Source organism: Lissotriton vulgaris, chromosome 5 (assembly GCF_964263255.1).
Source record: "Lissotriton vulgaris chromosome 5, aLisVul1.2, whole genome shotgun sequence".
NCBI classification, from domain to species: Eukaryota; Metazoa; Chordata; class Amphibia; order Caudata; family Salamandridae; genus Lissotriton; species Lissotriton vulgaris.
The window spans coordinates 2027848674-2027871709 of NC_141693.1; the positions used below are offsets into that span (position 1 = coordinate 2027848674).

The window sequence follows — 23036 nt, forward strand, 5'->3', positions numbered from 1 at the left end:
GCCTGTATTCCTCTCAGAGCCGCCTGTACTCCTCTCAGAGCCTGTACTCCTCTGAGCCTGTACTCCTCTGAGCCTGTACTCCTCTCAGGGCCTGTACTCCTCTCAGGGCCTGTACTCCTCTTAGGGCCTGTACTCCTCTCAGGGCCGCCTGTACTCCTCTCAGGGCCGCCTGTACTCCTCTCAGGGCCGCCTGTACTCCTCTCAGGGCCGCCTGTACTCCTCTCAGGGCCTGTACTCCTCTCAGAGCCTGTACTCCTCTCAGGGCCTGTACTCCTCTCAGAGCCTGTACTCCTCTCAGAGCCTGTACTCCTCTCAGAGCCTGTACTCCTCTCAGGGCCTGTACTCCTCTCAGAGCCTGTACTCCTCTCAGAGCCTGTACTCCTCTCAGGGCCTGTACTCCTCTCAGGGCCTGTACTCCTCTCAGGGCCGCCTGTACTCCTCTCAGGGCCTGTACTCCTCTCAGAGCCTGTACTCCTCTCAGAGCCTGTACTCCTCTCAGAGCCTGTACTCCTCTCAGGGCCTGTACTCCTCTCAGGGCCTGTACTCCTCTCAGAGCCTGTACTCCTCTCAGGGCCTGTACTCCTCTCAGAGCCTGTACTCCTCTCAGGGCCTGTACTCCTCTCAGAGCCTGTACTCCCCTCAGTGGTCTGACACCGGGGATGGTGACTTCCATGGCTACTTCATCTTCCATCAGAACATTCTTGTCTCCTGCAGAATCACTGCCTGCAGCTGATCTTCTGCTGAAGACACCAACACTCCATCAGGGTTTGATGCGAGGTACAGCAGGCTGGATATCCCAATGGCCGTGCCACTGGCTGCAGCGTCTATGATAGGTGAACCTCTGTCGCCGCGTCTGCTCAGGTTAGCCATAGAGAGAGTCTCTGAAAGCAGTTCCAGCTCCTTCCCAGAAGCAGTGCAGCCCTCGCAGCAGGATCCTCCTCTTCGAATGCATCTCCAGCCTGATTCTAATATTCTTTCTGCAGAAAGGAAAGATCTGTCTGCTGCTTCTTTCTCTCTGCGCCCACCTAACTAAGAGAGGAAGCCCACCTCCCCATTACTTGTTGATGTACTTGGATAAGTTCAATCCAAGATTGTGGGGTCCACTTATTCAGCTTCTCCAAGACAGGGCCACAAGAATATTGTCTCAGTGGACAGAAATGTCTGTCAGACTTCAGCCACTGCGACGAGAGCTGCCAGTCCGACTGCACATCTTGAAAATACAATATAGAATTGTTCTAGACCTCCAACCCAAGGAAAACTGAGCTGTGTCAAGGCCGTCTTGGAAGAAGTCACAACACCCACTCCACAATGGACAGTAGATGCTGCCAAGAGATATTTGTCATAGTTGTTCCTTGTGACACTTCTCATTACGTCACCTGATGTTGCAGTCTCCTTAAATGAACAAAAGATTCTGGGCATGTCTTTCTCAGGTATTTCTCTTTTAGATTTAAATGGTGAGATCCAATTTATGAAGACAAAGGCTGAAATCTTAATCTGCAAGTTTAAAAAAAATTTGATTAGTGTTCAAAGGTTCTGTGTAAGGGGTTTGGGTGAGGTCAATTACGATTCCTTAGTCCCTTTTTAAAAAAGTCAACTGCAAAAATAAAGACAAAACTATCCTGCTCAAACATAAAAACCTCAGAGGGTTCAAACAGCCTTTTGTCATCACAGATGTGGACTCACCCTTCGAGCAGCGGCTCTCACTCTGCCTCCAGCTGTATGCTTCGTGTTTGCCCAAAGAAAGGCTGACACGTCCCAGTACCACAGAGCCACTACAATAAACAATGCATATGAAGGGCCCCTGTGAGGAGAAAACAGCCAACAGTGAAAAACACCTCTTTAGTCTTGATTGAAGGTGAAGATTATACAAACATAGATAAGCAAGGCAGCAAACACTACCAGGAACCAGGAAAGCGAATAAAATCCAAGCAAAGACCCCCCGAGAAGATTCAAAGACTATCCAGACGCAAGGAGCAAAAATCGGGCACAGGAATAGTCGCAAGTGGTGACGAAAAAATAAGGGAGGAGCAATGACCTCTGAAGACAGGAGACTGGGAGAAAGGGATTGATGTATTCAACAAGGCCCCACAATCCTTCTCGTGCTGATGCAAGGAATCAACGAAACTCCTGGTAGTTCCGTTGCAGAATTTTTAGACTCTGTTGTAACGGACGCTTTTATGGAGGGATTGCGAGCACTCATGGTGTAAAACAGACAATCGGTAACCCAGGTTAGAAGGGCGCTCGCAAAGTAAGTCACTCATGGTGTAACTCTTGCTCAAAGCCGGGTCTTCTGCTGAAGCTGCGTGCAGCCCACCCTGCCCTACAATCCGTCCTACCATCCATCTCAGCCTCAAATGGACACCTCCACCTCAGTGGAAGACCGGCACTAGGTACAGAGGTCAGTAGGAAGAACCGATGACCGGCACCGCTTGAAGGTTTCAGGAAGCGGGTAGCAAATGTGCTGAGCAGACATCTCTAGAGAAGTAAGAGTGTCACTGAATCAGCCCATTCTGAGAGGTCTTCACTCTTGGGACACAACTCAGTGCGACTTATTCACCTTGGGAAGAAAGCGAAAAGAGCTTCCTTCGGGTCCAGTTTTCCAGATCTTAAGTCCATGGTAAATTCCCAGTTAATGGATTGGTTGAGGACATTGACCTAACCTTTCTTATAATGCCATTGCTCCCCAAGATGCGCCTCCCACCCCAGGGCTAAAATCAATCAGTATTGGAGAGGGGGGACCGTGACCCCCTCCCTGAACCATCACAGGCCCCAGGGAGCCCAATCCTGGGGCCACAATTAATTAATATGAGAGGGAGGTACCCTGAATTCCCCCCCCCCCCCCCCCCACCAGCACACCCTCCAAGCCATCACAAGCCCCACGGGAGCCCACCCGAGGCCCAAATTACTCAAAATGGAGAGGAGGTAACGCAGTCCCAGGGGCCCCATCCCCCTGGGCCTCTAAACTAATTAAAAAGGAATACACCCTCCTCCCCCAACCATTAATGGCCCCAGGGACCGCATCCCCCAGGGCTGGTTCACTAGCTTTGTCCCAGGGAGCCTACCCACAGGACTTAGCAGTTTACCTGCCTTCACCGACGCGGGTAGGGAAACCTTTTGACTGGAGCATTTTCTAATCTCCCGCCAAGCTGGACCAAACACAGTCTCCCCCCAGTGGGCGGGAGCTCTGAAAATGCTCCAGGCAACCGGAAGCAGAATTTTGATGTGTTTCTCTGCCTGAACTGCTGGTGGTAGGGAAACTGCTCAAAATATTGCTCCCGCCCAGAGGGATCAATATAAGGAGCTGCTCCTTCCGGGTGGGAGCAGTGGCGACTCCCGCTGCACGCAAGGAGCCGGCTGGGGGCTTTGGGGCTTTTCCCACCATCCCAAAGTATGTATGATAGGTGCCCTGGGTGTGCACCCGGGCACTCACCTTTAATGAGGCAGATCCTAGGGGATGGGGTCCACGGGCTGGAAAAAATTGGGGGAGAGAGGGCAAGTGGCCCCCTCCCTTTGAATTTTAGTTGTGGACCTGGGGGTGGGGTTCCCAAGGCCTAACAAGGCTCAGGGAGGGGGACCGCATGGCACCCCACCCCTTCAATTAAAAAAGAAAAACGGCCTGGGGTCCTCAGGGCCTACTAATGCTCAAGAATGTGAACCCCATGCCCCCCTCCCATTAATTTTAAGTACTGGCCATGGAGGATGTGGTCCCCAGGGTCTAGTAAGGCTCGGTAGAGAGTCCACATGGCCCACCTCCCCTTTCATAAAAAGGTCCCTAGGGGATGGGATCTGAGGGTCTAATAAGGCTTGGGAGGCGGGGGCGGCGTGGCCCAGGGTAAAGTCACTGAAGAAAGCTACTATTCTTAAAATGAGTCTGGTACCACCAGCAAATGATTTTTATTGTGACTAAAGTCTGTTCTTACTCTTCATATGTTTACTGCCATGCATTTCAATGGAGCATGTTATTCATTTCAGTGTGCCAAGGCCATGTCCATTTCAATTCAAATCACTTTCTTTGGCTAGCGAAAGCCATAAAAGTACACAACAAACAACAATTTTCATACAAAAAGTACATAAAATGATGTTGGTACATTTTGGGTTCAATAAAATATACCACGTTTAAACAGTAAAAGAATACCGGTAAAAAGGGGACATCACATAATTCATAGATCAGGCAACAAGTACATCAATCAAATCTTTCCTCTATAGCCTAATCATAAATATAGGAGAAAAAATGTCATAAAAGAAACAATTATACCAATACATAAAATCAATCAACAATTAAACATTTCTAGCACCCTTTCTTCCTATGTCTAACAGCCCCACCAAAAAATGTGCAACATTAAAAATCTTCCAAGGGTTATTTAACAACTGCAAATATAGTAAAGCAGGTCTAACTTGCAGAAAACCCCTCCCCCTTAGAATAGGACTTAAAAACCTTCTCCTCATGGAGCTAAAATGCTCACAAAGCATTATACAATGTGTGGTATCCTGTGTTGACAATTTGTCATATGTACAGGGACCTAAATCATTTACCCTACTCCACCCCTGTACATCTGCTACAAGAGAATGAATGGGATTGAAACGGAACCTGGTTAGGAGAAAACGGTGAAAAGGTTTTGTATCAATTGTCAAGTACGGGTCTATCCGTGGGACTGTCTTTAATAGGAAATAAGCTTTCACTGTAGGTTTAACAATCTCCAACGCCTCTCTCTCTGCAGTCAGCACGTTTAAAAGTTGTACTTTAACCCATGCCAGGTCCTCTTTCACTATCTTTTCTGGGGTGGCAAAAAGTTAAGGTCTTCCTAATTTACCCAGAGTTGACTTGACATATTGCATCCATTGGATTTTACTTACATTATCCAGCACAACCCAGTCCCTGGACATTTCTCTATTCAGTGCCAGTTCTGTATTAATCTATGTCTTTAGCCAACAAACCACAGGACCCAGCCCGATTTGGTCCTCAACAAAACCACTACCCAGCTCTTGATGAATAGCATAGGTTGGGGTAGATTGGAGAACCACCAGGAGATCTCATAAATTTATTTTCAACTTGCTGAAGTTCTACTGCCGGTTTGTATCCCTGAATCGCAGAACCATACCTTGCTATAGCAATACTTTTAGATCTATAAAGTTTAAGCAAAGCTTCAAGGGGCTCGCTCCTAGTCGGGATACAGAACCTTGTATAGCAGCTATGGACTGAGAAATTGTTTTTCGCCCTTAATTAGGGATTCCAGAAACCCTACTCATCGAATAAAACTCACAAATTTGTATTAACAATAATGTCCAAGGATTGCATGAAGGACCCAAATGAATCCAGAAGTCTCTACAGGCCAACTGCAGTGCGGGCCAAAAGAACTGCATCATCAACGTTTAGGAGAGCAGGAATAACCCTGACTCCTATACGTGGGATATCTGAAGTGGCAGGGCTAAGGGAGGTGTTTAAATTCTTTATATAAAGTGTAAAAAGCAAAGGAGCTTGAATACTGCCCGGTCGTATCCCTTTGTCAATTTTAAAGTGCTTAGTGCATTTGCTGTCATGGCTGACTCTAACCCTGGCATAAAGATCCTTATGAAGAGCTGCTAAAAAATAGACTAAGCAGCGGTCCCCCGTACCTATCAATATTGCCATAACTTTGATCTGTTTACTAGATCAAAGGCCGAGGATAAATCCATGAAGACCATCTGTAACGTACCTTGTAACGCCACTGTATATTTCTCAGCCAAAAGGTGCACATTTAAACACTGATCTATAGTGCTTCTACCTTTTCTAAAACCATATGGACAATCTGTTAAAATTCCAGTGTCATCTGACCATTCAGAAAGTTTATTTAAAAGAACTCTGCCTAAAACCTTAACCACGGAATCAATCCGGGAGATGGCTCTATAACCTGGATCACCTCTCTGCCCCTTTTTAAAAACTGGAATAATGGTAGAAAGAGACCAGGATGGCGGAAATCCATACATACCAGCCGTATTTAAAAGTTTGGTTATGATTTTTGCCCAAAGATGCAGTGTTTGTTTATATAGATCAGCCGGAACACAATCGGGGCCAGGGGCCTTATTGCTAGTCATTTGAGTGATAGCCGTCTCCACTTCATTTTCTGACAAATTCAATAAGGTGTTGCCCCAATCTGGATCAGGAAGAACTGGAGAGCCCCTCCCAAACTAGGATACTACATAAATAGTATTAAAATGGGAGTACCACTGATCCTCCGTAACATTACATTGTAAGGGTGTATTGTTTAGTCGTGTAAAAAAGGGTTTATTAACTATAGCCCAAAATCTAGCACTATCACTATGAACCTCAACCGAAAGCAGGTCATTCCAAGATTTATCTTTAATTTCTTGTTTTCTGTAATTAATCGTACATTTATAGGACTGCCTCAATTGGACTATAAGAACACGGATCTCTTGGCACCTGCTTTAAGGCATAAATGAGCTTTCGAGCAAGTATAAGTATGAATTCTGCTAGGCAATGTTAGACCAGATGCCACCTGTGCACAAATCTCTTCAAATGCCAATGGGACCTCTGCTCCCTTGTTTGCAGGACTGAGACATATATCTAAACTCTTTTCAGCTTAGTGCATTAGATCTTGAAGTAAAAGCTCAGGAATTACACTTGTCCAATTTAGCCTACGTCCCATGTCTCTGGATCCTGTAATTGCTGCCACAACTTATAGTCAGTCAGGATTGCCTAGTCCCCTTTAAGTGGCCAATCAGAGCATACTAACAGTTCCGATATACCTTTTTTGTCACCGCTTCATGACCGCCACCAAATGGATTTGCATCTGATCTCAAAAAGCACACTTTCTGAGTAAAGTTCAAATGTTTTGCCAATTCTGGTGAAACTCCTTTCAGCTGTGTTTTCTGAATCTGCTAAAGAAGTTTTCTATGGGAATTAATATGGGAAATCAGCTTTCTTGACTCATCCCAAAACTTTCCAGGAAGGAGCTGAGGTGGATGAATGTTGTTTTGAAATGTTTTTCAAAAATTCATCAAACAGTGCAAAAATTATTAGAGAAACACAAACCACTCTTCCTATGGAAACTCTGACGTGTATGTGTGTGTACATATATATATATATATTTCTCTTCCAGGGGATACTCATCAATAGTCCTAAGCACTGAATAGTCCAGTCCACTTGCGGCACCCCGGAACAATAACCAATAATCTGCATATATATATATATATATATATATATATATATATATATATATATATATATATATATATATATATATATATATATTCCAAAGTCCGCTCTCAAGACGCTGACTGCGGCCCCTCGGGAGGTGGCACTAATGCCGGCCGAGCAAGCCGGTAAATCCAATTGTAAAGTTCCAAACTTAAGCAGTGCTCTCAGTCCGCAAAACAACACGACACCGCTGTAATCTCCAAGGGTGTTTATTTCACTAACAACATGTTTCGGCTGCGGACAGCCTTGTTCACGTTAGTTTGAAAAGCAGTTTCCGTGGTAAATAAAGTGTCCGGAAATGTAAACATAGAAACGGGACTTGAATACCTCATACCATGATTTGCATGATTAAACAATTAAACGGAACATAATTTCCACAGAAATTCGATTTCCTGTACCAGACATTGCATATACTTAATGTACGTGTTCTAATACAAAATTTGAATAATTCGTACATTATTGAAAATTATATTCACAAAATATCAGGAATGCATTGGTGTCCCACTGATATTCGTACAATGTTAATAATCAATGATTCAAACATAAAGCGTTGTCAAACATGCCCTGAATAGACGATAAAGCCGCCGCCGCCATGAGCGTAGTTTAACAAAGGCGGCGCAGGACTACAGGTTGCTATGACAACGTTCCATTTGCGTGAAGTTCGTGTAAGAACACATCCTCGGTATGGATAAACAAAAGTTAGAACACAAATGAAAAAGCTGCAATATGCGTGTGCCTGTGGAAGCATGCCCTGAGGATACAGATGATAACATATCGTGCAATGAACAAAACAACACTTGACAGTTCTAAATATCGCTGCAGACATGATTCCACGTGGTTTAAGGATCTTTACCACACCCACCTACGAAATACCCAACCCAGCCATGTTGAAAGACTGGTCAGAGAATTCCGCTTTAAGCTCAAAACGCATGCTTGAAATATTGGTAAAGTATGCGTGGATTGATCGAGAGGAACTCCTAAAACAAATCAATGATTTAATGGAAAGCATCAACTCTGAAGTTGATGAAGAAACAGCTAACAACATGATTACCCCCATGAAAACACGCCTCAAAAACTATGAAGAAGATATAAAAGCAAGAAAGGAGCGGAAGTTGGATCGCGACTACAACGATTACGAGAGTGGCAGAATCTTAACGTTTAGTCGAAAATATGACCATCTTTATCAAAATAAATCCAATTCCACAATCTCTACACCACAGAATGTGGAAACTTCCGTTATATCTAGTGGCACGGAATCCGATGCATCAATTGAAGAAGTAGCTGCACCTGATGCACGCCCCCCCAAGATGAATTTTTGGGAGGAATACCGCCACCTGCGCCGGAGCAGACGGGCGGCAGTGGAGACTCCGGCACCAGAGGTACACACCCCGAGGGGCAGAGGACGAGCACGAGGAAGAGGCAACAGAGGAACAACCGGGGGAAGAGGCTTTTCCAGAGGTGGGAACAAAGACAAGGCAAAAGGCGACACAAGAAATATCGTCACACGCTCCAAGAGAGGTCAATGATGGACGAAGAACTGGTAAATAAAACTGTAATAAATCTTTCAAAAAGAAAAATGTCATACCTGGAAAAATCAACTTTAAGTTTGGGTCTTTCGTTTTGTCCCTCTATGCCATTTGAGTTTTGCGCAACACGTATTGATATTTTTAAGTTTATACGCAAACTTAAACTGAAAAAGTGGCATAAACTCAAAAGACTTAGTAACAATCATGGTAGGGGAGGACCTACTTTCACTACTAGAGATGAGAACTTTTCTATTAGTGATGTGGACAGCATCATTAACATTATAGCATTAGATCAGGCTCAGCCTGTAAGTGAAGAAGAAACTGATTTGGGCTCCACCACCCAAATGCTGAATGAGGCTGCATTTGTTACAGATGATAGTGCACTATCAGGTTTTAAACCGAAGTCCACATTTATCCCCAACATGCCGCATGATAATCTTGATACTTTCCATGACTGTGTGACCAAACAAATTTGTGCACAGAGAACCAAGAAAGGCAGAGGAGCTGCCAGGGAGCAAAATCTGAATCCACAAGAAAGAAAAGCACTTGTCTCTCTTATGGAGGATAAAACCATAGTTATCCGCCCTGCTGATAAGGGAGGCAATATAGTAATTATGGATCGCGAAATGTATACCAGAGAAGCATTAAGACAATTAGGGGATGAGAAATATTATACTATCACATCCTATGATCTCTACAACAACAGTATACTCACTCTCTGGGACAAACTTACTGAATGGAAAGATCAAGGTATCTTGGAGTGGGAGGAATTTAGGTACCTCAAAAACGATCATCCCATACTCCCAGTGCTGTACCTCCTTCCTAAGCTCCACAAGGATACAGCCAATCCACCAGGGAGACCCATCGTGTCCTCAAGAGGATGTGTTTCTGAACACACATCCAAATATGTTGATTTTTTTCTTAGAGACTGGGTACACAAACTTCCTAGTTACATAAAGGACACAAAGGACTTTTTGAAAAAAGTATCAGCTGTACAATGGAAAGAGAACAACCTTCTAATCACTATGGATGTACAATCATTGTACACAATTATTGACCATAAACAGGGCTTACAAGCCTGTGCCAGTTTCCTGGCAGGGCGACCTCTGCGTTTTAGAGAACATAGTAAAATGCTAGTGGACATGATGTCATATTGTCTTTGCAACAACTATTTTGTCTTTGATGGTGTCATGTACAGACAAACAACTGGGACTGCGATGGGTTCATGCTTTGCTCCCAGTTTTGAGAACCTTTTTTTGGGGCACTGGGAGCAAAGCATCCACTCAGATCCCAATTTGAGAACATTTTGGCAATATGTCGACACATGGTGGCGGTATATTGACGACCTTTTTGTAATCTGGAGTGGGTCACCTGAGATGGCGAATGACTCTGTAAATAGACTTAATACAAATGATATGAACATTGTACTCACAAGTAATATCAGCAATAGTACCGCAGAATATCTAGATGTCAAAATTGAGGTAATCAATGGTAAACTTCAGACCTGCCTGTTTAGAAAAGCTACCGCAGGCAACAGCGTGCTGCATGTCCTGAGCAGCCATCCGGAGACTCTCAAGTGGAGCATTCCCTTCGGAGAGCTGCTCAGGGCGAAAAGGAACTGCAGCACTGACAAGGCATATGAACAGGTCAGTCGTGAAATGATGGCCAGATTTATCCAGCATGGGTTATAAAAAAAGCTAAATCCCGAGCGGATGGCATCCCCAGGTCAGATACCTTAGATGACAAAGAGATTGATACCATCAGTGAGAATGAACAAACATGTCTCATCCTCACGTACAATACTGAATCCATGCAGATTCATAAAATTGTATCACAAAATTGGAACATCCTTACTGCAGACAATGTGATTGGCAAGGATTTATCTAACCGGCCTCTTATCACATATAGAAAAGGAAGGTCCTTACGTGACATGTTGGTCAAAAGCGACATCACTATCTATCCCAAAACACAGAAAATGGGAGTGTGATTGATTCTTTGTATGACTGACTAGGTGTGTGAGTAACTCCATGGATGAGTGGCAGTGTGTGAGTGTCTGTATAGGTGTATGAGTGCATATGATAGTGTTGTATTAATGAGTGACTGTATGTATGAGTGATTTTATGGGTGAATGAGTGGATGTGTGTGCAGACCTAGGAATCAGTGAGTGCGTATGTAGTAACTGGTATTGGTGTGTCAATGGTTTCAAGAATAGTAGTTTGTATTTAACACTAGGTGTATCAAAGGTTAGATTAGAGTGTGAGGAGGTGCATCATATCACATGGATGATGTCATCAGTGATGTCATCAGTGATGTAATTTGAGATGCCATCAGTGATGTCACTGACCATGTCATGAATGATGTAATATGTGACATCATCAGCAGTGGATTGCGGGCGCGCGAGTTATAGTGAGTCCAACTAACTATAACATGGGAATTTCAATGGTTTTGTATGAGTAAAATGTTCAGCTAACTATAACTGGTGTGAAACCTATGGTTTTTTCAGTGAATTTCAAAAGTTTTTTAAATGCTAATTACTAACTATAACGAGTGTGAAACCTAGGTTTTTTCAGTGAATTTCAAAGGTTTTTTAAAAGCTAATTCCTTACTATAATGAGTTTGTAACCTATTATTTTTAAAGTGAATTATTACGTTTTTTAAAAAGCTGTTTTTTATAACTATTAATTATTATATTTTTTATATTTTTTTTATATAATGTATTTTTTTCTAAAATTAGTTTTTCAATGTATTTTTCCTGTGGTTTTTTTTTTTTTCATTTTACCTCGGAGCGCTCAGGGTTCGCGCACCCGTAAACGCACCCGTACACGTAGCTCGAGCGCTATTTCCGCGTGCGAAAAAAGATATAAGTATGTATTTAAAGTAAATAATAATGCAAGACATTTAGTGGCATACTTATAAAAGTAGTATTTTTGATTTGAAATAACAGTATTTTAACCTTAAACGCATTTCCGAAAATCTAGCAAAACGTCATTCAGACGCGCCGCGGAAGCGCCTACGTACGTGCCCCGTAAGCACCCCCAGAAGCGCTCCGGAGCGCGTAGCGTAAGCGCGTCAAGTCATGTGACCTTACAATAACACTTTTCACACTGACAGTTTGGGGCAGACACAGAGTAAGATGATACACAGGCACAGAGTTAGATGAGACACAGGCTCAGAGTGAGATGGGGCAGGTACAGGCTGAGATGAAACACAGGCACAGAGTGACATGAGACAGGCAAAGAGAGAAATGACACACAGAAAGAGAGAGATTGGGCAGGTACAAAGTAACATGAGACATAGGCACAGAGTACCCTTTAACCTTAGCGATGCAAACTGTCAGCAGACACAGGTGACATTATTGACAAATGTGAAAATGTAATTCCTTATTTCACACAGACACTCAGCGTGATCCTTCACCAAAATTTAAAAGCCAGACATTTTACCAGAAAACATTTTCCATAGTAAATTGTTTTTGACACAGAGCACAGCCCATTTAAATGACCACTACAAAACAAGGCAGAAACCTAACTCATTTCCAAAATACATTTCCAATATGCACCATTACATTTTTTAACAGCATTACAAAAAAACATGACACACAATGCAAGAATAAAGAAGCACAATATGCTTCTTACTCTTCCCCATAGTGCATACAGCACTCTATCTATATTAAAAGAATCATTACTCACCTTTAAACATGCTTTTGAAGATTTATAACAGTGTCAGTCACACACACCAGATTTTCTTAAGTAGAATCTCCAAAATGCACCTCAGACACTGCAACCAGAAATGGCCCTGATTCCCTGTAGTTCTTCACTAATATCACTGGATTTAACCAATCAAAATTCTTCCCACACTATTTCAAAACCAAAGCAACATTTTAATTGGTTCCACATTTCAACACTTTCAAACTCACATAATATTCACCCATCCCCCCAGTGCTCATTCACCCTGTTACCATGGTAACTCCCACCTAACTCAGCACACAGTTGAAAAGTTCATCATACTATGTTGCAAAAGAATCCAGCAAGGGTGTTTGACCTCTCAATGTAGTAGCTAATCATGTGCAATGTTTCTTTCAATGACTTTTTCTCAACCATTAGAATTACTTCTTTCTAAGCATGCACCCTAATTTACAGTGGAGAATTTTAAGAAATCACCAATCATTTCTTGTTTTTCAAGTGCACTGAATCTCAACCACTTTTTTTTCATAACTCCTACTTTCAAACTGCCATTTCATTTCCACAACTCATCTGAATACAACTACATCTACCTTGAAGATGCCAAAAGTCTGGATTGTGGGTCATAGCTATGTTCACTGGAGTGAAAAATATGCAGCTACCAGAGGTATTCACAACCTTAATTTACCAAATGTGGATATTATGTGGATTGGACAGAGAAGATTGAGAAGTCACCAATTGATACCATTGGTAAAATCCTTTATGCATCTACCACACCCTGACATCATAATAGTGCACTGTGGTGGCAATGACCTGGGCACTTTGACTGAGGTAGGTCTGGAAATGCTTTTAAAGGACATCTTTGGGCAATTGATGTCACTTTTTCTAAAAACTGCCTTGGTATTTTCTAATATATGCCAAAGGCAAAAATGGAACTGGTCCAACCAATTTTGTCCACAGATTGAAAAAGCAAGGAAACATGTGAATAAATCTAGTTAAGGGGAATAGAGTCTTCCTCTTGAATTTTAGACTCTGCATCGGTACCTACTTGTAGGTACAAAAAACACCCACATAACACAACAGCTCTTTTCAGAGCTACCCTACCACTAAGCACTCTAAATAATTTTTTTACTCAAATTTTTTACACTATTTTTCCCCGTGGTGCGCTCAGGGTGCGCGTACCGGGAAGCGTACATGGGAACGCACCCAGCGCTTACCCCGCGAAAATTAAAAAATATATATATTTTTTGCCCTTCTGGGTCCTTTTAGGGCCCCCTCAGAAAACCTAGGGGGTCAGGGAGGGTCTTCCCTGCCCCCTTATAATCATTTCCCCCATTTTATTTTCACCTCTTGTGTCTCGATTCTACCGAGACACAAGATGGCGGACTCTCCGGACTGTTTAGAATGTTGACAAATACCCGAGAGCCAATCAGCTTTCCGCTCGCGCACTTCCGTGTCGCGCCGGGTGCGCTCCCCGGTACGCGTACCGGTAAGTGCTGGAAGCGCGCATATAGATATACATGTGTTTTTTAACCTAATTTTCGTAAAAACCACTGGAGCAATTTTCACCAAATATAGAAAAGGCACTTCTGCGTACCAGTCTCTACAATTTTGCAAAGTTTGGTGTAATTCCGTTCAGCGGTTCGGACTGTAGCCTTGTCTATTCATCCTATGGAAATTAACATGGGGAAAACACGTTTTGGGACACCCCTTTTTTCTCGGCCACCACTTGACGAATCCCCCCGAAACTTCCAGGGAAGGAGCGGAGTGGAGCTGGCCTACATTTTGGAAAATTACACGCAAATTCCTCCACCGGCGCCAAAGTTATTCCCAATAGAATGTTGCGGATTTCCTATGGTAGCTAGGTCCTAACTATAACTACCTACTGGCGACCGCCAGTAGGTAATATATATATATATATATATATATAAATATATATACATACATACATTCATAAATAAATACCCATATATGTAGATAATATGCATATATATATGTGTGTGTGTGTGTGTGTGTGTGTGTGTATGTGTAGATATATGCATATTATTGGCTATTGCTCTAGGATCCCACACTTGGGCGGGACTATTCAGTGCTTATAACTTTGATGAGTATACCCCTGGAAGAGAACTAGGATTACAGGTAAGTAACTTATTCATATTATGCGTTTCAGGGTCCACTCGTGCCGCTGGGTATGAGTCAAGCATTTGACTTCAATAAAGATTCCTACGACACAGAACTAAGTGCACATAAGTAATCATTTCTTTTCATCACTGCTGTTTTATGTGCTGGTCACCATCAAAGATCCCAAGAAGGAAAGGTTTCTCGCCTCTTGTCATAGTTATCCTGTAGGCGACTCTTCACTGAAGTTATATACTACGCACTCTGCTCACCTGTGAAAAGATAGAGTAGGTTGTTGCACACAATATAGGAACCTAAGTCTAAATACCAACAGGCTGAGAAAGCTGACAGGGCATGATGCTGGTGGTGGTGTAATTCCTTAAAAGAGCAGTGTCCGTCTTTTAGTCTCAGAAGGCTGTGTCCTATTTATACTAGTGACCTCTTTGTTTTAGAATTGGCTGTATTTTATGGAAAGTAAACAAAATAGTGCCAGTATACCTTAGACATAAGTACCAAAAGATACTTTTAGTTGCACAAAATGGCTTTTCTAAATACAAACATGAATTTTGTTTTTTTTTTAAATAAAAGTGCTGTATGATCCTGCCATGTGGTACTAATTTTCAGTGTGAATGATTTTCCTTAAAGAGGATTACAGGTAAGAAACATTTCTGTCCCCTCTCCTTTGAGGCTTCTAAGCCCTTAGAATGGTGTATTCCTTGGGCCACATTTGTTCATTCAGTGATAAAAAAGGCTATGTTGTGGGGTGAGTTTATAACCATGTGTACTTTTCCTCGCCCCCTCCTTTCCCGGCCATGCCTCACCTCTCGTGTTCAGGACTGGCCTCTTCACCCCGGACATGGCGTTTGAGACAATCGTGAAAAAGCAGGTGAAGAAGATTAAGGAGCCATGTCTGAAATGTGTGGATATGGTCATTTCGGAGTTAATCAATACAGTTAGACAGTGCACTAAGAAGGTAATTGCAGTCTGCATGGAGCCTGCCTCCACCCCTAGCCCAAACCCGACTAGAAACTGTTTGCTGTTCCCCTTAGCATGAGTAAACTGGGGCAAAAGCAGCCAGAAGACTATAGCTGACCAGAAAGGGGGGGCATGGGCGGGACCAGAGTACTATACTTGTAGATAGCAGCGGCGTATTCACCACAAGTCTCTTATGTCCCAGAAAATGCATTGCCCCCCTGGGCAGGGCCTTGGTAAAGGGGCTCTATTCCTAAGAGTGTTAAGATGAAGCCTTCGAGCCAAACTCTGATGATACTTGCACATTAAAAGCAAAGTAGTAGATGGAACCGTGAACACACTGCACTGCTAATCCATGACTGTATTTGTTGTCCTTGTAACTCCATAAGCACCTTCATTTGTATACATAGGATCTCATGGGTTCGGATAGTACCGCAGGCCAGCAGCTCAGATTAGAGATCGGAGAGGGTGGGCTTGCTGGCATCGAGTCTCTGCGGGTAGGGCATACCTTCTTCTGGGTCATCTCAGCTCTGTGCTCCTTCCTTCACACTGCGGGTAGGGCAAACCTTCTTCTGGGTCATTCATCACAGCTCTGTGCTCCTTCCTTCACACTGCGGGTAGGGCATACCTTCTTCTGGGTCATCTCAGCTCTGCTCCTTCCTTCACACTGCGGGTAGGGCAAACCTTCTTCTGGGTCATTCATCACAGCTCTGTGCTCCTTCCTTCACACTGCAGGTAGGGCATAGCTTCTTCAGGGTCATCTCAGCTCTGCTCCTTCCTTCACACTGCGGGTAGGGCATACCTTCTTTTGGGTCATCTCAGCTCTGTGCTCCTTCCTTCACACTGCGGGTAGGGCAAACCTTCTTCTGGGTCATCTCAGCTCTGCTCCTTCCTTCACACTGTGGGTAGGGCAAACCTTCTTCTGGGTCATTCATCACAACTCTGTGCTCCTTCCTTCACACTGCGGGTAGGGCATACCTTCTTCTGGATCATTCATCACAGCTCTGTGCTCCTTCCTTCACACTGCAGGTAGGGCATAGCTTCTTCAGGGTCATCTCAGCTCTGCTCCTTCCTTCACACTGCGGGTAGGGCATACCTTCTTTTGGGTCATCTCAGCTCTGTGCTCCTTCCTTCACACTGCAGGTAGGGCATACCTTCTTCTAGGTCATCACAGCTCTGTGCTCCTTCCTTCACACTGCGGGTAGGGCAAACCTTCTTCTGGGTCATCTCAGCTCTGCTCCTTCCTTCACACTGTGGGTAGGGCAAACCTTCTTCTGGGTCATTCATCACAGCTCTGTGCTCCTTCCTTCACACTGCGAGTATGGCATACCTTCTTCTGGGTCATTCATCACAGCTCTGTGCTCCTTCCTTCACACTGCAGGTAGGGCATAGCTTCTTCAGGGTCATCTCAGCTCTGCTCCTTCCTTCACACTGCGGGTAGGGCATACCTTCTTTTGGGTCATCTCAGCTCTGTACTCCTTCCTTCACACTGCAGGTAGGGCATACCTTCTTCTAGGTCATCACAGCTCTGTGCTCCTTCCTTCACACTGCGGGTAGGGCATACCTTCTTCTAGGTCATCACAGCTCTGTGCTCCTTCCTTCACACTGCGGGTAGGGCATAGCTTCTTCTGGGTCATCTCAGCTCTGTGCTCCTTCCTTCACACTGCGGGTAGGGCATACCTTCTTTTGGGTCATCTCAGCTCTGTGCTCCTTCCTTCACACTGCGGGTAAGGCATACCTTCTTTTGGGTCATCTCAGCTCTGTGCTCCTTCCTTCACACTGCAGGTAGGGCATACTTTCTTCTAGGTCATCACAGCTCTGTGCTCCTTCCTTCACACTGCAGGTAGGGCATACCTTCTTCTAGGGCATTCATATAAACTCTGTGCTCCTTCCTTCACACTGCAGGTAGGGCATACCTTCTTCTAGGTCATCACAGGTCTGTGCTCCTTCCTTCACACTGCAGGTAGGGCATACCTTCTTCTAGGTCATCACAGGTCTGTGCTCCTTCCTTCACTCTGCGGGTAGGGCATACCTTCTTCTAGGTCATCACAGGTCTGTGCTCCTTCCTTCACACTGCAGGTAGGGCATACCTTCTTCTAGGTCATCACAGGTCTGTGCTCCTTCCTTCACACTGCGGGTAGGGCATACCTTCTTCTAGGTCATCACAGCTCTGTGCTCCTTCCTTCACACTGCAGGTAGGGCATACCTTCTTCTAGGTCATCACAGGTCTGTGCTCCTTCCTTCACACTGCGGGTAGGGCATACCTTCTTCTAGGTCATCACAGCTCTGTGCTCCTTCCTTCACACTGCAGGTAGGGCATACCTTCTTCTAGGTCATCACAGGTCTGTGCTCCTTCCTTCACACTGCGGGTAGGGCATACCTTCTTCTAGGTCATCACAGCTCTGAGCTCCTTCCTTCACACTGCGGGTAGGGCATTCCTTCTTCTAGGTCATTCATATAAACTCTGTGCTCCTTCCTCCACACTGCGGGTAGGGCATACCTTCTTCTAGGTCATTCATATAAACTCTGAGCTCCTTCCTTCACACTGCGGGTAGGGCATACCTTCTTCTAGGTCATTCATATAAACTCTGAGCTCCTTCCTTCACACTGCGGGTAGGGCATACCTTCTTCTAGGTCATTCATATAAACTCTGTGCTCCTTCCTCCACACTGCGGGTAGGGCATACCTTCTTCTAGGTCATTCATATAAACTCTGTGCTACTTCCTTCACACTGCGGGTAGGGCATACCTTCTTCTAGGTCATTCATATAAACTCTGAGCTCCTTCCTTCACACTGCGGGTAGGGCATACCTTCTTCTAGGTCATTCATATAAACTCTGTGCTCCTTCCTCCACACTGCGGGTAGGGCATACCTTCTTCTAGGTCATTCATATAAACTCTGAGCTCCTTCCTCCACACTGCGGGTAGGGCATACCTTCTTCTAGGTCATTCATATAAACTCTGAGCTCCTTCCTTCACACTGCGGGTAGGGCATACCTTCTTCTAGGTCATTCATATAAACTCTGTGCTCCTTCCTTCACACTGCGGGTAGGGCATACCTTCTTCTAGGTCATTCATATAAACTCTGAGCTCCTTCCTTCACACTGCAGGTAGGGCATACCTTTTTAGAAGGAAAATATAAATATTTTGATGAGTTACTTCACTTTTCATAGCAAGACCCTTGCCATTCACATTTTTCTCCCTTAGTTTGCTGATTTTATGCTTTTAAAAGTTTGTCTCCAAAATCATTTTAAAGGGTGGGAACCCTTTTTACTTCAGATACTATGTGTTATTCTTACTTCATTTGTATTTTATTTATTTATTTATTTATTTGGGTGAATGCGTGTTTACTCGCCTTCAGACATCAGCAGTTCAGATATGTCGTTCTGTTCACCACAGTGTTTTTTTTAAGCTGCCATCAAGCAAATTTCAATTTCACAACTAAAAGTAAAGATGTAATGAAGTAGATTTATCAGCTCCTATTCCTCTTCGCCATGCATAGAAATGGGAGGCTTCCTAACCCAGGGTGTCTTCTAATTTGCTCTGTGTTTAGTTTTAGGTATAATTACATTGAGGGAGAGTGGAAGGAGGATGTTGTTGCTAATCATGAGATTAGGAGTTTTGAGTCTCAAATGACATGTTTGGTGATGTTCACTCTCGTTGCCTGCTCTCGAGATCCACCCAAGTGTTTAAGTTTATCCTGATGCGGGATGGCACCAGGCCTGATGCTTCTTCAAGAGACGAGGTCTTCAGTAGCACAGACTGCGACCAGGGCAGGCTTCACTATGATGCAAACCATTTGTCTCTATTAAAAGGCGCACCATATATGTAAAACGATAGAGGTGAAGAGGCTGTTATTCACAGCATTTCCTCTCACCAAGTCAACACGTATTCTGAACCCTTTTCTAATGGGGAAACAAAAATATATGTACTCAAAAAACGCAGATTCTGTTGATGAAAGCAAAAACTTCCCATCTGCCTAAATACTGAAAAATGTTACTAGTATGTGCAGCGACATGTGGTAACACCACTGTCACATTTTAAGTGTATTTCCCTGCTTATAAGTGCAACCAAGAAAATGCTGGTGATTGTGGCAAATATTTTCACTGTGCATATTGTGGCTCTCCTTTAGGGAAATCTTCTTTAAAATCATAAGCCCTGAATAGTCCTGCCCACATGCGGAGATCCCAGTGCACCTCTTCAAACTAGAACGTCTCAAGTGTGCATCTTCACCATCAGAAAGAAACACGTAGTGATACATTCCTTACCTTAGAATACCCCCAGGCTGGCTACGGAAAGTTTTTCGTCAGCAGGACCCCTGCGCGTCGATGGGCGTCGTCGTGCAGCTCCACATGCATTGATGGCGTTGGTGGCACCGGGATGACGTTGATGGAGCTACTTCGACGCGCCCACGCGCGCTGACGTCAGTTCTTTCTTTTTCCGCACCAGCAAGTACAGATCCAGGAAGAGCAAGTACCCCCAGTCAATTTTCGACTGAGCTTTTCGAGGCATTTTAATTCATCTTTTCGAGTCGATCGACTCCTGGTGTCTTAGGGATGTCCAGTTTCAAGAACTGTGGGGACGGTCATCGCATGATCTCGGTGACCGACCCCACTGCGTTTAAATCTACTGCCTGGGGTGCAACCACGACCCCAAGTCGTTCCCCCGACTGTCGGGCCATGGCGCCGAAGACTTTGCGGGAGCGGTCCCGAAAGTTGCTTGAAGTCCGGCTGTCGGCTCCACACCGCTCGAGGTCCCGGTTATGTTATGTTATGTTAATAGTTTTGTAAGCGCGACAGCTGCCCCAGCAAAGAGGCGTCCCGGTGCTGGTAGATCTAAAGGTACTGAACAGTTAGTAGCTGGGCAACCTAGGTGGTACATCCCTATGATGAAGAAAATAGGAAGGTTTTGATGGCTTTCCGGAAGGCAAGCACGTTCTCCATTCCACGGATGCCAGCCGGCAGGGAGTTCCAGAGCTTGGCCGCCAGCACCCGGAAGGAGCAACCACCCATGCGACAGAGTTTGGTCCGAGGTACAATCACTTGATGTTGTCCTAGTGAATGCAGACTACGCTGGGGCTCATACGGAATCAAAAGAGGACGCAGGAGTTCTGGGCTCCAGGATTTAAGAATCTTGAACGCCAGACAGAGAGCTTTAAACTGAATTCGGGAATCGATCGGAAGCCAGTGCAGCTTTCTGATCGTAGCTCTGGCCGAGCACCTGCGAGGAAGTCCTACCAAGGTCCTCGCTGCCAAGTTCTGGACTCTCTGAAATCGCGCTATCTCAGCTTTATTTGCGCCCAGAAACAGCACACTGGCGTAGTCCAGGCGTGATAGAATGGTGGCTTGGACAATGAGCTGACGCACTTTAGAGTCAAAAAACTTCAGAATGGGATTAAGGCCTCTTAACAAACCCACTCAAGTAGCTGCCACTCTTTTGGTGCGGGTCTGAAAGCAAAGCGAGGAGTCCATCCAAACTCCCAATTTTTTGACTAGTGACTTAGCCGCTGGCATAGTGCCCAGTGAGGTCGGCCACCAGTGCTCATTCCAGAGGGCGATGTTCTTCCCCACAAGCAGAACCTCTGTCTTGCCTGCATTAAGCTGCAGGCAATTATCAGTCATCCATTGAGCTACTGCAGCCATCCCGTCTCTAAATCTCGTGGACGATGTTGATGGCCCTTCAGCAAGAGTGATGACCAGCTGAGTATCATCAGCATATGATACCAATGTAAGGTCCCACTCTTTAGCCCCTGCCGCAAGCGGCTGAACATAGAGATTAAATAAAGATGGGCTGAGTGCCGAGCCCTGAGGGACTCCCTGACCGATGTAATGGGGCTGAGAAAGGTGCGGGGGTGCCGATACCTGGAAGGATCGGTCTTTCAAAAATGATCTAAACCATTCTAAAGCGAGTCCAGTAATCCCTACTGTCTCCAAACGATATAACAAGATGTCATGCGACACTGTGTCAAAGGCAGCGCTGAGGTCTAATAAAATCAGAGCTGCACTCTGACCGGCGTCAAGAATCGTCCGGGGATGTTCGGTCGTAGCCAGCAGGGCAGATTCGGTGCTGTGACCCGGCCTGAACCCATTTTGAGATGGATCCAGGATGCCATTAAGATGCATGAATTCGGATAACCCATTATTCACGTGGGCCTCAGCAATCTTGGCCACCCATGGGAGGAGGGAAATTGGTCTAAAGTTTTCTGGTTTTGACGGATATAGGGTGGGCTTCTTGATGATAGGAAATACCCATGCCTGTTTCCAGGCCGTCGGAACACTGGCCATGGAAAAGGACAGGTTAAGTATGAAGCCGAGAGGCTGCTGGAAAAACGTCAGGGACTCAACAAATTGTGCCGGCCTCATAGGGTCCGACGGAGATCCACATTTAACTTTCCTACAGAGTTTGACTAGTTCTACATTCGTGATCTCTGGTATGGTTGTTAGGGTGGCACCATCAACTTTGGTATTGGTGGAAGAGTGCATGTCTGGGGAATGCTGCGGGAATGACCTATACATTTTTTGCACCTTTTCTACGAAAAAAGTAGCAAGGTCGTCACACTGCCGTGCGGAAGTTATGCTAGATGCAGTAGTTCTGTTACTCTGGAGTTCCTGAACGAGTTTAAAGATACATTTGATGGGGTTAGAACTAGCTTTGATTTCCTCTGCATGAAATGTGGCACGCGCTGAGCAGATCACTTTATGATAAAGCTTTAATTTAGCTTGATAGGTCACTTTGTCCCTAGCTTTATACTCCCTTCTTCATGCCCACTCTGCTCTCTTGCATTCCTTCCTCATGGATCTCAGGGTGTCATTATACCAAGGGTTGGAGGAAGATCTACGCCCCTTGGTCCATTTAGCCGGAATGAGGGCGTCCAATCCCCCCACAATCCAGTCGTGGAAGGTATTGTATGCTATTTCAGGGTCCGCCATGTCCCCACAGGTAAACATCCCTAAGGAGGTATGTAGGTCCTTTAATTTAAGTTTATGCCATGGCCTCTTAAAGACCCGGTTCACCCCTTCCACCTTAAATGGCTCAGTGACCTCCACAGTGGCTTTAACTAAATAATGATCCGTCCACCCCATAGGTTAGCGCACATTAGTGTTGACTACCGGGATATTGGAGAACAGTGGATCCAATATATGTCCTGCTGAATGCGTAGCGACCTGAATTAATGAGTCTAGCTGTAAGGCCGCTAGATCCGCCAGCAGATTCCTGATGGTCGGATCGTGAGTCTGGTCAAAATGGAGATTTAAGTCTCCTAGGATCGTGAAGGTAGCCGAGCCCACTACCAAGGAACTAGCCACCTCTAGCATGGACTCAATAAACTTAGAGGCAGGTCCCGGGGGACGATAAATATATAGTCCTTACAATGTAAAATGCGGGCTAATTACAATCCTAAATCGGGCAGATTCACAGCCCCAAATAACTTCCTTAATAAAGGAGCAGGGGTATTGTTCTTTATGAATAACCGCTATACCGACACCCCTTGAGTCCCTGTTTACTGACTTGACCAGATAATCTTCTGGGAGAGTAAGATTAGGTAAACTAA

The 23036-nt window shown here is 44.8% G+C and overlaps 1 protein-coding gene across 12 annotated transcripts in view; it reads left to right on the top strand.

The window, feature by feature from the left end:
- Window positions 1-23036, top strand: part of DNM1 (dynamin 1) — a 730607-nt gene that overhangs the window by 399649 nt on the left and 307922 nt on the right. For 9 of the 12 annotated variants that reach the window (XM_086924906.1, XM_086924901.1, XM_086924903.1 and 6 more), the window contains exon 10: window positions 15351-15489. The exons of the other annotated variants lie outside the window; for them this stretch is intronic. In XM_086924906.1, the coding sequence (XP_086781032.1) occupies window positions 15351-15489 (139 nt within the window). The remainder of the gene's footprint in view (window positions 1-15350; window positions 15490-23036) is intronic. 12 annotated transcript variants of the gene reach the window in all.